Below are 14,355 nucleotides of genomic sequence, written 5' to 3'. Positions count from 1 at the left end.
GATGTTCTTAAAACACAAATATGCCAGATTTAAGAACGTCAAATTTCCAAGGGGCAACTATCAGACCAATAGGTTTGAGACATAAACACTATTGTCTTTATTGTTTACCGTTGAATTTTCTGCCGCGCGCCAGATCAATCACACCCCCTCCCCTACTTCTCCTATTGGTGATGCCTATGGGCAATGTCACCACTGCAATGACTGGTGGCACCTTGTGTGTTAACATACCACCCTGGGCTGTAGAATCTAACAAGTCATGGAAATGCGAGACCTGCAATAAAATAAAGCTTTGAAAATGGAAGCTGAACATTCCACTTCTATTTAAGTCAAGTTTTCCGATCACTATAGAACTACTCTAATTTGACTTTCTAAAATTCTTAAGTAGGCTTCCTGAGAGAGTGTTCAGTCAGTTAAGAAATGATTGGCACAAGTGATGCTGTTAGTGACAAAGTATTTTTTTGCAGCTTGGACTTCAAGATTTCCGATGAGAAATAGACTCACGCAAAAGCTTTTGGAATCCAGAATAAACTAGCGGTAGCCACAACTTTTTCAGGGATAACTGTTGTGTAATACATGATATTTTAAGATTGGTAAACGTAGCCAGACTTGCTGAATAAACGTACATCGAAAATTTCCGGTGAATGAGATGCAACATCTGCATCGCCTGCCATTGCCCAAATATACTCCACTAAAGAAACTAAGGCAGCCATCAAAGATTGTCTGCCTGATTGTCAAGCTGTTTGACTTTGACCTGGCCTTGTGTTGCAGCTTCATGCTTCAGGATTGCACGGCGATTCTCCAGTGCCTTTATTTGCTCATCGAAAAACGAATACACCTGTTCGTTTACCTCTGAGACTTTAGTTGGGACGCAGCTTTTCGTGTTCTATACTGCTTTCAGACCTTCGGCGACTGCCTTTTCTTTAGTTATACATTTCTAAAGAACACCACGCATAGAAATTCTTTCCTTTTCAGCAATATCAGCCACAAAGTTGTACTTGTGTTTCCGGTGATCAACAATGGTGCAGTCTCAGCAGATTGTTTTCTGGCAAGTTTGGCAAAAGAGCTTGAGTCGCTCCCCACTATGCTTTTCATAATATGCTGGTATGACAAGAGCCTTTGAGCCAACTCTTTTGACTTCTTCCAGGGATAAGATCTTGTGATTCCTTGTTGCTGTAATGTATCCTTGTTGCTGTATGTGCAGTGGCACAAAACTCGCACATGAAAACACAGCAGTTGGTGCAGCGTGACACGGTTGGATCGCTACTGCCAAAGTGCTCACACACCAGTGGCTTTTTGTATGAAGACTCATATTGCTGTCCTGCATGCTTAACATGGTCATGAAATTTTTTATCCAGAGATTTAGCTGCAGCTTGCCAATATCTCCGTCAGTAATCTTATCGAATACAAAAGAAGCTTATTTAGTGATTGTAATGATAATAATATTAATAGTACTAGTAGTTTTGATGTGGAAGTGGGTGTTGTCGTCAGAGGGATAATTTCAAAACACTCACATATCAGTTCATTTGCTACAGAACAAAGGAATGTTCCAAGTTCATCCAAATTTCCAAATTTTATTACAGTTGCCGTGCTATTAGAATTTGGCATACCATCACCGTCTCTAGCACGAGGGTCAAAAGTATAAGATGAACCATTTGATTTACTTAAAGTGACATTTCTGAAAATGACAATTGCCTGTTCGTAAGTGTTTCGTTTAGTAAATAGGCGTTGTCTTTGATTGCAGATATATTTTAATTACACAACTCGTGATTGACATTAATTCCGTACAATGATTAAAAAGTGTTAGCTTTATCATATTTTAAACCAGTTTTCAGAAGAATCAGTAAGAAAGAGAAGTCGGTTTTTGTAATCTGTTCGCTTACCCGAATCTGCTAACCTGAAGTGAGAAACTTGTTTTTACGACCCACCACAGAAGTAAGTTTCCAGTCACGTTTTTCTTGAGTTTTGCCACGAGATTAAGACTTAATTTGCGTTTTTCTGATTTCGAATTGTAAATGTATTTCTCATAGATCGAATAATTATTAAAGCTTGGATAATATTCTAGGGTCTGTGGTGGTCGTCTGAACTGACCAGTTCCGAGTAAGGAAACAGTAAGTTGTGAAAGTATTCATCAATGCTGAACAAAAGGAAAGGCAAGGATAAAGGGTGTCATTCGCATTGATCAACCCTTGTCGCCGCTCTATATACTTTATGCTGTAAATATCCCAATCAAGGTTTTGTCCTTCAAAACTCGCGAGCCGCCGCCATTCTTCAAGACTAATACATTTTGAGGAATGTTCAACGTCATGGAGCAAACGACAACTTAATGTTGTGCACGAGAAGTTTTCTTTTGGCTCAAAGTTAGTATTATAATGATAATAATAATAATAATAATAATAGTAAAAACGATTGTACTTATTGTTGTCATTGTTTTAATGAATAGTAATAAATTTATTGATTTCTATAGAGCACTCATCAACAAACAGATGCTTTTTCATTAGATTTGATATTAAATTCCCAAATCTAAAATTACAAGAAATGTATAGTAATTGGTGTGGAGAATCGATATTTATAAAGGATGAAAGGGTTTCGTTGAAAGAATAAAATCCTGAACTCACTTTTACATGGCACCCTTTACAGTGGGTGTGCAGGCGTGGTAACACTTTTGGTTCTTTAAATTGTCACATTTTAAAGCATTAAACAGTGATAGAGGCTATAGAACAGTATGGCAGGCAAAACCTCCTCGCCTGCCTCTCCCATAACTTTGACAAACCTTGATGATATGTTAAACTCAATGTATCATATTTTGCACCCTCCTCGTTTCGAAAATTTATCCGTTCCTCTGGGCATAACTGCTGATTAAAACGGTATAATGCTCTGTTTTCTGTAGCTTCACGGCAAGTAGTGAAAAAAATATTTATTCGGTTCTGTTGAAAACAGTTCGCTAATTCGAACGGTAAAATTCTCTCTTTTCTATGGCAAGATCGTTTTTTTTTAAGCTTTTTTTTTATGAGACGCTTATTAAACATGAAGGCGCGCTATAAAAGGAGCCTTATGTCCCACTGGACCATTTGTCAATCAACCGTCGTGTGATGTAGAACTCTTAGAGTTAAGTCAGCTTGAGCTACAGCTACACCAAAGCACTGAACAGCGGGCGCATTCTTCAAAATTGTTCTATGTCTTCATCACAATACAAGAATTTTTGAGATTTGTATTTCCTTTCTCCAATGGAAACTGTCTTTATTTGTGGCGGTAAATTTGAGATCAAAGTAGGTGGCTCGCACGTTACCTCATGCCACCATGCTGGTGGAAGTGAACAATAGATATCTCAGTAGCTCCTTTTGTTCGTCTACCAGCATTTGAATTTGGCCCGCACTCGTCGACGGTGAGTGACAAATGAGCCTAGGTCTTCCCAGGGAAGACTTTCTTATATAGCGCGCCTTCGTGTTTAAATTTATTTGTTTCTTCTACAAGGAAAATTTCTGTTTATTTTTAGCGTATGCATGAAAATTATATTTTAGATGTTGTTAGGCACAGAAGTATTTCTTTCAGGAGACATTCTTCCTCTTAGCATCGGGTCAAAATCGGTTGCAGTTCGGCACTCTACTGTTACACTCACTCTTACATTTCGACAACATGGTAGCTTCGCCTCCATAGGAAGCAATTGCCGCAAAAATCCAGTCCAACCGTGAATAATATCTATTACATTTAGATGGACTGTCACAACAAATTCGTATTATTGCAAATTGCCAGAAATAACCAGTTTTCCTTTAGGGCGGAATACTGCAGATACGCGTTTTTAAGTCTTGCTTGAAAGCTGTAGTTAATATATATATATATATATAAATACGACCTAGCTCTCCTCTTTACCTTCTCACAAAGTTCTCTATTTTGACGATAAGATGATATCAATATTAAGTATTTTGTTGAAAGTAAATATGATGTACAAGTGTTTTTCACAATCACTATTTCAATCATGTATACAAAGCTTGCTGGATCTTTAGTTTTACCTTATCTGTCATGTACAAACAAACAAATGTACAGTACTATTGGCAGAAAAATGAGAACTCGCGTGTCTTTCTCCTTTCTATGTTGCAAACACGGAATACCATTTCATCGCACTACAGCCTAAACAAGGTGGCAATGCAGGTGGTACATGTTCTGTGCGTTAATTCAAAGGCAATTTTATGCTCATTTAAATCTGAAACTGTTAGAGAGTGTGTTTAAAGTTTGATAAACTTTAAACACACTCAGATAAAACAAGTTTTAAAAAAGGGAAATGAGTCACCAGCTAGATCACTTGCATTGCAATGTCATTTCAGACAAACACATATGACATATCACGTAAAAAAGTTTGCTCAACCACGCTGCTCGATCAGCTGCCTCTTTTTAGAGGAGCAGTGATATGAACTGTAAACATCTACATCTACTTTACTACTCTTCAACGCTATCACACATCAAGAAGAGATAAAAGAATAAAAATATAAAAATATAAACATAGCTAATAAAAATAATAAATAAATAAAATATGTAATTAACAATATAGCTATGCTTAAACGTAGAAAAATGTTGTACTGCAAAAAGCTGAATAATTAAGTGATCTAGTTCCAGGTGATAAACAGTTCCAGTCCCTTATAGTTCTCGGAAAGAAACTATACTTGTAGTAGTCATGATGTACAGGTGGTTGAATAAATGAATTCGTCGAGTAATTTCTAGTTTTCCTAATAGACAATTGATAATAAGACGGGATAGGCAAAGCAATACTATTGTTCACAGATTTATGGAAAATTTGTAAACGATGGGATTTTCTTCTCTCGCTTAGTAAATCCAAAGATAGGGATTTCCTCAAATTGGACACGCTAGTGTTATAACTATAATCATGTTTAATAAATCTCACTGCGCGACTTTGGATAGCTTCTAGTTTCTCCACTTGATTCTGTCTATAAGGATCCCATACTGCAGACGCATACTCTAAATGTGGCCTGACAAGTGATACATAAGCTGCACGTTTAGTTTCTTCAGAGCAGGCATACAAGTTCCTTTTCACAAACGCAAGTGAAGAGTTCCCCTTTTTAGCAATCTTGTCCACATGAGTGTTCCACCGCAGATCACTAGACAGCAAAACACCTAAATAATGATGTTGTCGAACAGATACCAGATATACATCACGTAAAGATATACATCACTGAACTTGGAAAGTAAGAACCTGATATACATCATGTAAAGATATACATCACTGAACTTGGAAAGTAAGAACCTGTTGTAAACCCTCATCCGGACGATCAGACTACACCTTCACATGTAAACCCTTTGTAGCCTGATTTCCTAAAAATAAACAGTCATACAAGAACTTCTCCAGGCTTATTCAGAAAAAGGTAGATTCTTATCAGCACGTTTGCACAGTATATGTAATACCGTATTTCATGCCCATGCGACCTATTTTATAAATTAGTTTAACCAGGAATTTAGCAAGTGAAAGCCAATTAAGTCTGTAGATTTACATAACTTTAATCCGCTTAGGGAGTAAAGCTAAAAGGAGGTAGTCGGAAATGGCATACATGTAATTTTGAGCATACGTAATCACACATGAAGTAGAGAGCGTTCTTCGAGATCGTCTGGCATGAAACTTTTGTGGTGAAAAAACAGTGCACCTTCAAAAAGTTAAAAGCTAGCTCAGTAAACAAAAATTGATTAAGTGACTTCGTAAGAAGAGTTGAAGGAGCTTACCAATGAGAACAGAAAGCTCAAATACTTGGTCTACAATTCTTCGGTTCTAGGAAAAGCAAATTAATTGCATTATGAATATGTAGACAGCGTGATAAGACCCTCGCTACGAATTATGGGACTTTTTAGAGAGTTATTGTGAGGGAAAGTGAGTTCAAAGGCAGAAACGTAAGCATGAGAAACCACATTCCCCTGGAATAATTTTGTTCAAATACTTCTTGCACAACACGACGTTTAATTGGAAATAACAAACGAAATGATTCAAGTGACTAAATACATGCTGTGATGATAAGCTGGTAAAGAGTTGGAGGACTGATGGTACTATTGGCATCCAGCTGATCTTCAAGCTCCACTTGTCACCACTGTATCACTCCGACGAAGGGCTAACGCTCGAAACGTCAGCTTTTGTAACCGTTACGGTGGCCAATTTACCATTTCAACTTTGTTGATGTATCCAAATTATACTGTATCGGATCGATTGGGGTTTTGATAACTGGTATGTGGAGTTTTATCGGTTTTGACGGTTTTGCATGCAGTGTCCGGTCTTGATCGAAATTTTCAGCGGTTTAGCGGTTTTGGATGATTTTTCCTCTTGCTTTGCGAAGAACGACCATCCAACTAGTTTGTTTTAACGTAAACTCGTACCTACATACATGCTTCTTCATAAGTTGAAAACGGAAGTTTCCCATACAGAGTAAAGTTATGTATACTTTCACAAACTAGGCTTTTATTCGCTAACTTCCTGGTTTAACTAATTTGACTCAACAACGAGGCCGAAAGGTATGAAATAGTAGTACGACTTATGCTGTGCAAACTCGCGAAATACCTGCTTATAACAACCTGCATTTCTCTAAATTAGGCCAAAAAGTTCTTTTGTAACCAATATTTTAAGGGAATAATGCTATTAAGGTTTTAAAAAGGTTCTTACTTTTCCCAGCTGAAAAATTATTTGATCCAGGAGATAAAAATGTCACACTTATACATCCAATATTTTCATCAATATACACCAAAACTGATATAATTTTAGCATGCAAGAAGGGCATATTGTGAGAAAAAAAGTAGCAGAGAACTAGCATGCAGTGTTAGTTGACCCATACTGTATTTCCTCAAATAAGGACCTGGGTGCTTATTTTAATTTTCCACAACAAGAAAGAGGTTTTCCCATCCGTGGAGACCCAGGGGCTAGAGATCAAGACTGAGAGCCCCTGGGTCTCTGAGGATGAGGATTTCTTTGTATCTCGACTATTTAAAAAAGTGAGGGAGGAAGGGGGACTTACTTGAGGGATTTTTGTTTGATATTATGGCCCAAGGGATGGGCACTTATTCGGGAGAGGGAGCTGAATAGAGTACAAGTGCTTATTTGTATGACAGCTTTCAAGTAGGACTTTACAATGCTTATGAGTTTTAACAGAAACTTATAACCCTTCTGTTAGGCCATAAGCTTCTGGTTTTAATTGAACCCGAAAATAAAATTCCTTATTCTCTGCATAGTTGGTAGAGGGGACTATGTTCTCTGTAAACCTACAATTAATGTGAATAAATATGCATTATTACATCGCTTGTAGTGCTTGCGAGCAAGACAAAGATAATTGTGTGTTCTGATTGGCTGCTTAAGCAGGCAAGATAGGCCCATCTTGCCTGCTTGGGATTGCCCACATTGCATGAAAAAAATAGAATTAGAACTAAGATTATAATCATGGTCTTGGACAATTTTGGCAATGGAAACGCTAAAAGCGGCAGAAGATTGTCAAATAAAAAAAAACAGAGATGGCTCTCGTGAATTTGTTGTGCTACAAACACAGTTGGCTTTCTTTCCGGGCTCTCGAAGTAACCAAGTTATTCTTAATTCTTAATAATGGGAAATCTATTTGTAAGACAATAAATCCTTTAATAATCAAGCTTGTTCAGTCAAGATGGCTGGATATTGGTCAAGTTCTTCCTTTTTAGTTTTTATGGATCAAGATAAGTGATGGGAAAGAAATTAAGCCAACTGCCCATGTTTGTTGTTAATTTTGCTTGTGTTCTCTTGCCCACATGTGATGCCAGTAATGTAAATGATAGATGTTATTTTAAGCATTGGATTGGATTTTCCAGATTGGTAATGGCCTGTGCTCAGCCAAAAGAAGTTGCTAAAGAGATGTGTTGTGCCATTTGTCTGGAACAATTTAAGGAACCAAAAGTGTTGACATGCCTGCACTCCTACTGTAAAGGGTGCCTAGTGAAACTAGTGAAGAAAAAGGGACCTGAGCATATCATAATCTGCCCAGGGTGCCGACAGGAAGTTAAAGTAAGTTCAAGATTAGAGAAAGATGTTACTTGTCCAGTTTTGAACATAAGCCAAAGAGAGAGAAAAATCTCTAAATTCTCTTGAGAAATTGAAACTCAGACATTTGGATTCTTCACTCTGATGCTTGACCACTGATCAACAAAGACTATATGGTGAGCTCGACCATTATAAGGTTCATATGTGAGAAGAATGCTGCATAATGCATAGATCAGTAATGTTGAGAGCATTGCAAGACTATTGTTTTATAAGGGAATAAATATATTACATTTGCATAACTTAACTAACTAAACTTAACTTAACTAACTTAACTAAACATAATCAACCACTACCCACAAATAGCATAGCTGGTCTCGGCGGGGAGTGTGTGGACGCTAAAACATCTTACATAAATTTCGGTTCAACAAAAGATTCAATAAATATACAAGAAACAGAAATTAAATGTTAAATCATTAATTTAAAAGCAGAAATGACAGTATGAGATAAAAATACAGAAATAGAAACACATGACAATAAATAGAAGAATACATAAGTTATACACTGCTATTAACTGGATTTAACTTTTGACACATCATTGATTCTTCGTTCTACATCAACATAACTATCTTGAACTTGAGGATTTTGAAATAATGTTGTTGTTAGCTTTTTCTTGAAAATATCTTTTGGAAGATTCCTTAAGTTTCCTGGGATGCTATTCCAAATTTTACAACCAATCCTTGAGAATGAGTTTTTATGTTGATTTAGCCTAGAATAGTTTATGTAACAGTTACCGGCAGATAAAGATCGGGTCTTATGATTGTGTATTTGGTGGGAAAGAGTGAACAAACCAGAAAAATTAGGGGGGGTTAAATTGTTATGGACATCATGCATTAAGAAAGAAGAGAGTGTAACGTAAAGCATACTAATTGGCACAATATTAGCTGATATAAAATAAGGGATGGCGTGTGAATTATAGTTGGCAAAGTTCATTAATCGCACAACCCTTTTCTGGAGTATCAACATTTTTTCCATATGAGACTTAGCTGCTTGGCCCCAAGCTACAAGGCCATATGATAAGTAAGGATAAATGAGTGACCTATATATATTTAGTAATGTCGAATATGGTACAAGATGCCTTAGTCTACAGATTATACCAATGCCTTTACTTATTTTTGATGCAATATGACTGATATGATGTTTTCAGGTAAGGTTACTGTCAATAAGTACATCTAAATATTTCACATAGTCTTTACGCTCCAGGTCAATGAAATGTTTTCTATTATCGCGGAATACAGAAAGATTGTATTTGTTTTGGTGTGAGCGTGGAACACAGATAAACATCTGGGTCCTCCCTCCCCCAGAGAAAGATTATTAAACATGTGCTCATGAAAACTTCTAAGGAACAGCTCTTTGTGCAAGATGCTTTTTAAAAGAATGGGGATTGAGGTCACATTCTGTGTGCTGAATGAAGGACAAGACTGAAAGAGAAATGTGTGTGGATTTAAAAAATAATAGAACACTCATTTTCTGGTGTATTCTGAGACTGATACCAACTCCAAAAATTATGAAATTGTGTGAAAATTAAGGAGTTGAAGAACAAGAAGGGAAAAAAGTTTTGTTCTAAAATTGTCTATTGTTCTAAAATGAGGCACGTGAGTATGCAAATCATTAAGTTTTTTTTCCATCTATTTCTACACTGAACATTATTTGGTCTGATTTAGCGAAAAAAGGGATTTGAGAACATAATGATATAACAAAAAAACTTGCAAGGGAGTTTTCCCATTCATTTATTAAGCAAATCCACATTGCAGATTACATACTCACAAAAATCATGAATACTGTGAGACATGCAGTTCAAGATACTGCACTTTTCATGATACTGTACAAATGTACATTTCACATGTTTTAGTCTGTGTCATGGATTATAGCGCAATTTCATCTGTCAAATGTGATAAAAAGATATAAAAAGTATAAACTAATGCAAAATTTAATTAGCCTATTCCAACAAGTCTGCACTTACTCTCAAATAGATAACTGATGGAGATGTGGACAAGCTGCCACCAAATTTCTGGTTGAACAATTTCATGACCTTGCTAAGTATGCAGGATAGCAGCATGGCTTCATCCAAAAAGACACTGCCCTGTGAGCACTGTGACAGTGGGGACCCAGCTGTGTCTCGTTGTACCAGCTGCTGTGTTTTCATGTGTGAGTTTTGTGTTACTGCACATAAAAGGATCAATGCATTCAAGGGTCACAAGATTTTATCCCTGGAGGAAGTCAAAAGAGTTGGCTCAAAGGCCCTTGTAAAGCCAGCATTCTGTGAAAAACATAGTGGAGAACTACTCAAGCTCTTTTGTCAAACTTGCCAGAAAACAATCTGCCGAGACTGCACTATTGTTGATCACCGAGAACACATGTATAACTTTGTGGCTGACATTGCTGAACAGGAAAGAAGTTCTGTGCATGGAATTCTTGAGAAATGCAAAGCTAAAGAAAAGGTTGTTGCTGAAAGTTTACAAGTGGTGAAGACCATGAGAATCCGTGTTCTGAGTAGGTGCTCGGAGGCAGGCAAACAGGTGGATTCTTTTTTTGACAAGCAAGTGGAGGCATTGGAGCATCAGCGTGCAAACCTAAAGAATGAAGCTGCAGCACAAGGTCAAGAAAGAGTAAAAAAACTGGACAGTCAGGCAGAAGGGCTCTCCCTACTTTTGGCCCAATTGAGAAGCAGTGTTAGTTTTACCAGCCAGGCCATAGCAGATGGAGATGACGTAAAGCTCTTGTCCATGAAGACACAACTTGTCCAGCGACTTTCGCAGCTTAATTCTTCACAAGACCAGTTGAAACCCTGTCAGAATGATTACTTCAGACTCCAAGAGCACAAATCTATTTGGGATGTGGGAAAAATAGCGTCCTTAAGTTACCATCCATGTGACCCTCAGAATTGCACCGTCAGCATGGCAGGAGGAGAAGAAGGAGTTATGTATCAGACTCTGCGACGACAACCTGTGGATTTCACAGTTATTATCAAAGATGAAAGAAACATTAAAGTGACAGGAGGTGGACATCAAGTGACGGTGTGTGTTGAATTTGAGGAGAGGCAGATACACTTGTACGAAAAAAGTGGTAAGGACACAACCAGTCTGGTATCACCTATAGTATTTGATAAGGATGACGGGTCATACAGTTTCTCGTATTGTCCAAAGAATGCTGGAAACGCCGTTCTGTCTGTGAAAGTTGGAGGTAAACACATTAATGGAAGTCCCTTTCGGTGGAGTGTAACTGAATTAATCCATGCTTTTTCAGAAGGAATGCATTGCTGGAAACTTCAGCTTGAATTGGATGATAAAGAAGCTAGGATAGAAACGGAGGGCAGGGATGATCGTGTAAACATTTTTCAGCAAATTGTTTTGAGGAGAAATTCTAGCACAGCTTCAAATTTTAACATAACCTCAGATGTACCACTGATTCACTTGAATGATGAAGAAGCAAGGATAGAAATAGGGGTCAAGGATGATCCTGTACGCACTCATCAGCAATTTTCTTCGAGGCGTGGTCCAAGGATTAATTATAAAACGGAGGGCAGGGGTGGTCGTGTACACACTGATCAGCAATTTTCTTCGAGGTGTGATCAAAGGAGAATATCTAAAACATGGTCATTAATCTTGACGGGATCTAAACTGAATTCCTGTCGATCAGACTTTGCAGAAGCATCTGTCAAGGATGTGCACAACAAAGATGTTTTCACAGTTTTTTTAAATCTTGAAAGCAAGAAACTAATCATTTACAATATTCGTAGTAAAGAAGCTGATGTCTTCACAGGCGTGGAAGGGGAACGACTGGTTCATGTCTGTCCACCTAATCGTCAAAAATGGGTATCGTTTTATCAGGAGAATGAATTTTAATTTCATGGAATACAATTCTCAACAAAATCTCCCATTTTTTAGATTTGGTTTTTGATCACGATTTTTGCTGTTTAACGAGCGGCAGCAACATTCAAAGCATTTTTGTGGTATTTATCCTGCAAAACTGGTCTAGTTTAGGAGGTGCCTAGAGAATCATCCAGAATTCTAAGTCTTTGTTGTTGCTCTTACGAGGCAAATTCCATTAAAATATGAAGACAGTTGGCTTTGTCCGATCACAAACAGTTAATCATGTGGCAGAACAATTATACTGAAGAACTCTGAATTATAATTACAGTGGGATTACTGTTTTTATCTATGGTTTGATTGTCTCCCTGAGAAAAAGTTTGCTCCTCAGTAGCTTCCAGTGAAATGAGCAAGTTGCTCAAAGGAAGAAGATTTTGAACAGCTTGGTAGTGGCATAAAGTGCTAATATGGCAAGGGCATAGCCAGGGGGGGCCTGTGGTGCCCGTAACCCCCCCTTAATGGGTCTTCTTTAGAGCAAACAACCTACAATATTCAGGTGGCAAAAACGCCAGGACAATATCTTGGCCGTAAAAGCCATTGATATGGGCCTTCATGCTGCGATAATACGACTGAGCCCACTGATACATGCGGGAGAGCGGTGGTGTAAATGGTGAGTAGCCTCTGTGACCCCCCCTTTGAAAAATCCTGGCTACGCCCTTGTATGGTAATGACACTTTTAACCTGTGGTTGAAATGGAGATTTTTAAATTGTATGATTTGATGGCTTCATAAGAAAAGATAATTTATCGTATTATATAGATACTGATGAAATACCAGGATTTCTCCTTTTACTAAAAATCATATCTTCACTGCACGCAGCGAAGATACTATTTTTATCTTTCACGTGTGAGGATATTGGTGTGGTCATGGTTACCAACATAATTACCCAATTACAATAGAGCTTCTTGCTCAGGTGCGCGCAAAAATGAATAAAAAAAGTTGTCTTTTATGTGGAAATTTCATCAGTATCTATATAATAAACAGGACATTACATGGCCGCTTGGGGATGCGAATTTTATCTTCTCCTGCTGAAAGTATCTCTCACGAGTGAGCGCAGTGAACAAGTGAGAGATACTTTCAGCACTCGAAGATAAAATTCGTATCCCCGCGCGGCCATGTAATATTCCCTATATATCAGACTTTTTTATTTTCTCAATCCATTATCTTGATGCACTCTCTAATTGATAACCATATCAGTGAAGAGGGGATATTAAAAAAGTGGCCAATGAGCTGAAAAATGTTATGCCAGGTGCTATAAACTTGGTGCTTGATGAGGAGTCGAAAGAGAAAGCCATACAAAATCATTATGACCAGAAGCAAAAGGAAACTGTGATTTGTTTATAATGGCAGATCTTAACAGTATTCCTGCCCAAGTGTTTCTTACTACATCATCCATTACTGGTAACCTAAAAACTCAATGGATTAATAAGTGTTCAATTATGTAAACAAATCGGTTAATCAATAGTAATATGTGAGTTGTCCTGCTTCAGATGTTCAGAAACATGATTGTCTTGTAATAACAATAATTTAACCTTGGTTCAGATTTATTTCCTCTTATCCTATTTTTGGATGCACCTTCAAATACATTTCATCACTTATGGCCTCAACACGAAGGAAGATTTGCATCATGAGCACATTTAATTTAATTTACTCATAAGTGGATATCTATTCCACTGCCAGTAATCAGTAACTTGTATGAGTGTGATTGATTTATTTAACAACTTTAAGGCTTTTACGGCTTTTAGAGCCCGAGTTAAAACCTTGATAGAAGGCAGACCACCTGCCTAATCTAGGGGTAAAACAAGTGGAGAAATACAGATTTGCAGCAAATTTGGTGCAAAGTACACAAGCACATTGCGAAATTATTTATCACTATGAAACTCACAAAACCACAAGCACTTTGATTTGAATCTCACAGGACATTTGTGTACTGTCCAACACAAAATTCAGGAGTGAGCGAACTCCCTATTGCAGCTGTTTAGTTATCTCTGCCTATTGGCTTTTTCCTCAAAATAGAGGGGCATTACAGAAGTACATGTATTTCTGGAGTTTACATTGTCTTGGTGACGCAGTAAAAGTGTAGAAAAAATATTTTTGTTCCTTGAGAATTACAAAAATAATACTTTGTAAAAGTTTTTCAGGATTATGATTTTTTTATTCGAAGATGAAAGGCTGCACAAACATGAGTCCAAAGTAATGTGTAATAAGTAAAACACAATTTATAGAAATAAACAGGCTATTGATCTTCTTTGAAGCCATGATATACACCCTACTTACACAATCTAAATGGCTAACACCCACCTAATCTAACTTTAGATCATTGGGTTGAAGCAGTTTGAAATGATCATCTAAGTCTTCCCAGTAGCTCATTAAATATGCATAAAGATTTCGACCAATCAAATCCCGGGTGTGGACAAAACCTGGCCTAGGCCATGGTTTACCCTGT

The 14,355-nt window shown here is 37.4% G+C and overlaps 1 protein-coding gene and 1 long non-coding RNA gene across 2 annotated transcripts; one reads left to right on the top strand and one right to left on the bottom strand.

Annotated features, from left to right (window-relative positions):
• Window positions 1-2,899: 2,899 nt before the first annotated feature.
• On the bottom strand, window positions 2,900-5,861 carry LOC148734901 (uncharacterized). The gene is made up of 2 exons (XR_015998941.1): window positions 5,725-5,861; window positions 2,900-5,108 (listed from the first exon to the last, which is right to left on the bottom strand). It is a non-coding gene; the product is annotated as an uncharacterized LOC148734901 (long non-coding RNA).
• An 8-nt stretch (window positions 5,862-5,869) lies between these two features.
• LOC148734900 (E3 ubiquitin-protein ligase TRIM45-like) lies at window positions 5,870-14,193 on the top strand. The gene is made up of 3 exons (XM_088754050.1): window positions 5,870-6,217; window positions 7,816-8,008; window positions 10,015-14,193. The coding sequence occupies exons 2-3, from the start codon at window positions 7,823-7,825 to the stop codon at window positions 11,884-11,886; spliced, it is 2,058 nt and encodes a 685-aa protein (XP_088610176.1). The 5' UTR covers window positions 5,870-6,217; window positions 7,816-7,822; the 3' UTR covers window positions 11,887-14,193.
• Window positions 14,194-14,355: the final 162 nt, after the last annotated feature.

The sequence above is a fragment of the Stylophora pistillata genome, chromosome 3, assembly GCF_964205215.1.
Source record: "Stylophora pistillata chromosome 3, jaStyPist1.2, whole genome shotgun sequence".
Classification (NCBI taxonomy): Eukaryota; Metazoa; Cnidaria; class Anthozoa; order Scleractinia; family Pocilloporidae; genus Stylophora; species Stylophora pistillata.
This window is presented reverse-complemented; position numbering and strand designations above follow the sequence as displayed.

Bases quoted from the DNA above. Each gene is read 5' to 3' on its own strand.
- LOC148734900 (XM_088754050.1), top strand. From the start codon at position 7,823: ATGGCCTGTGCTCAGCCAAAAGAAGTTGCTAAAGAGATGTGTTGTGCC. The intron at 8,009-10,014 runs GTAAGTTCAAGA...ACTCTCAAATAG, and splicing joins GGTGCCGACAGGAAGTTAAA to ATAACTGATGGAGATGTGGA.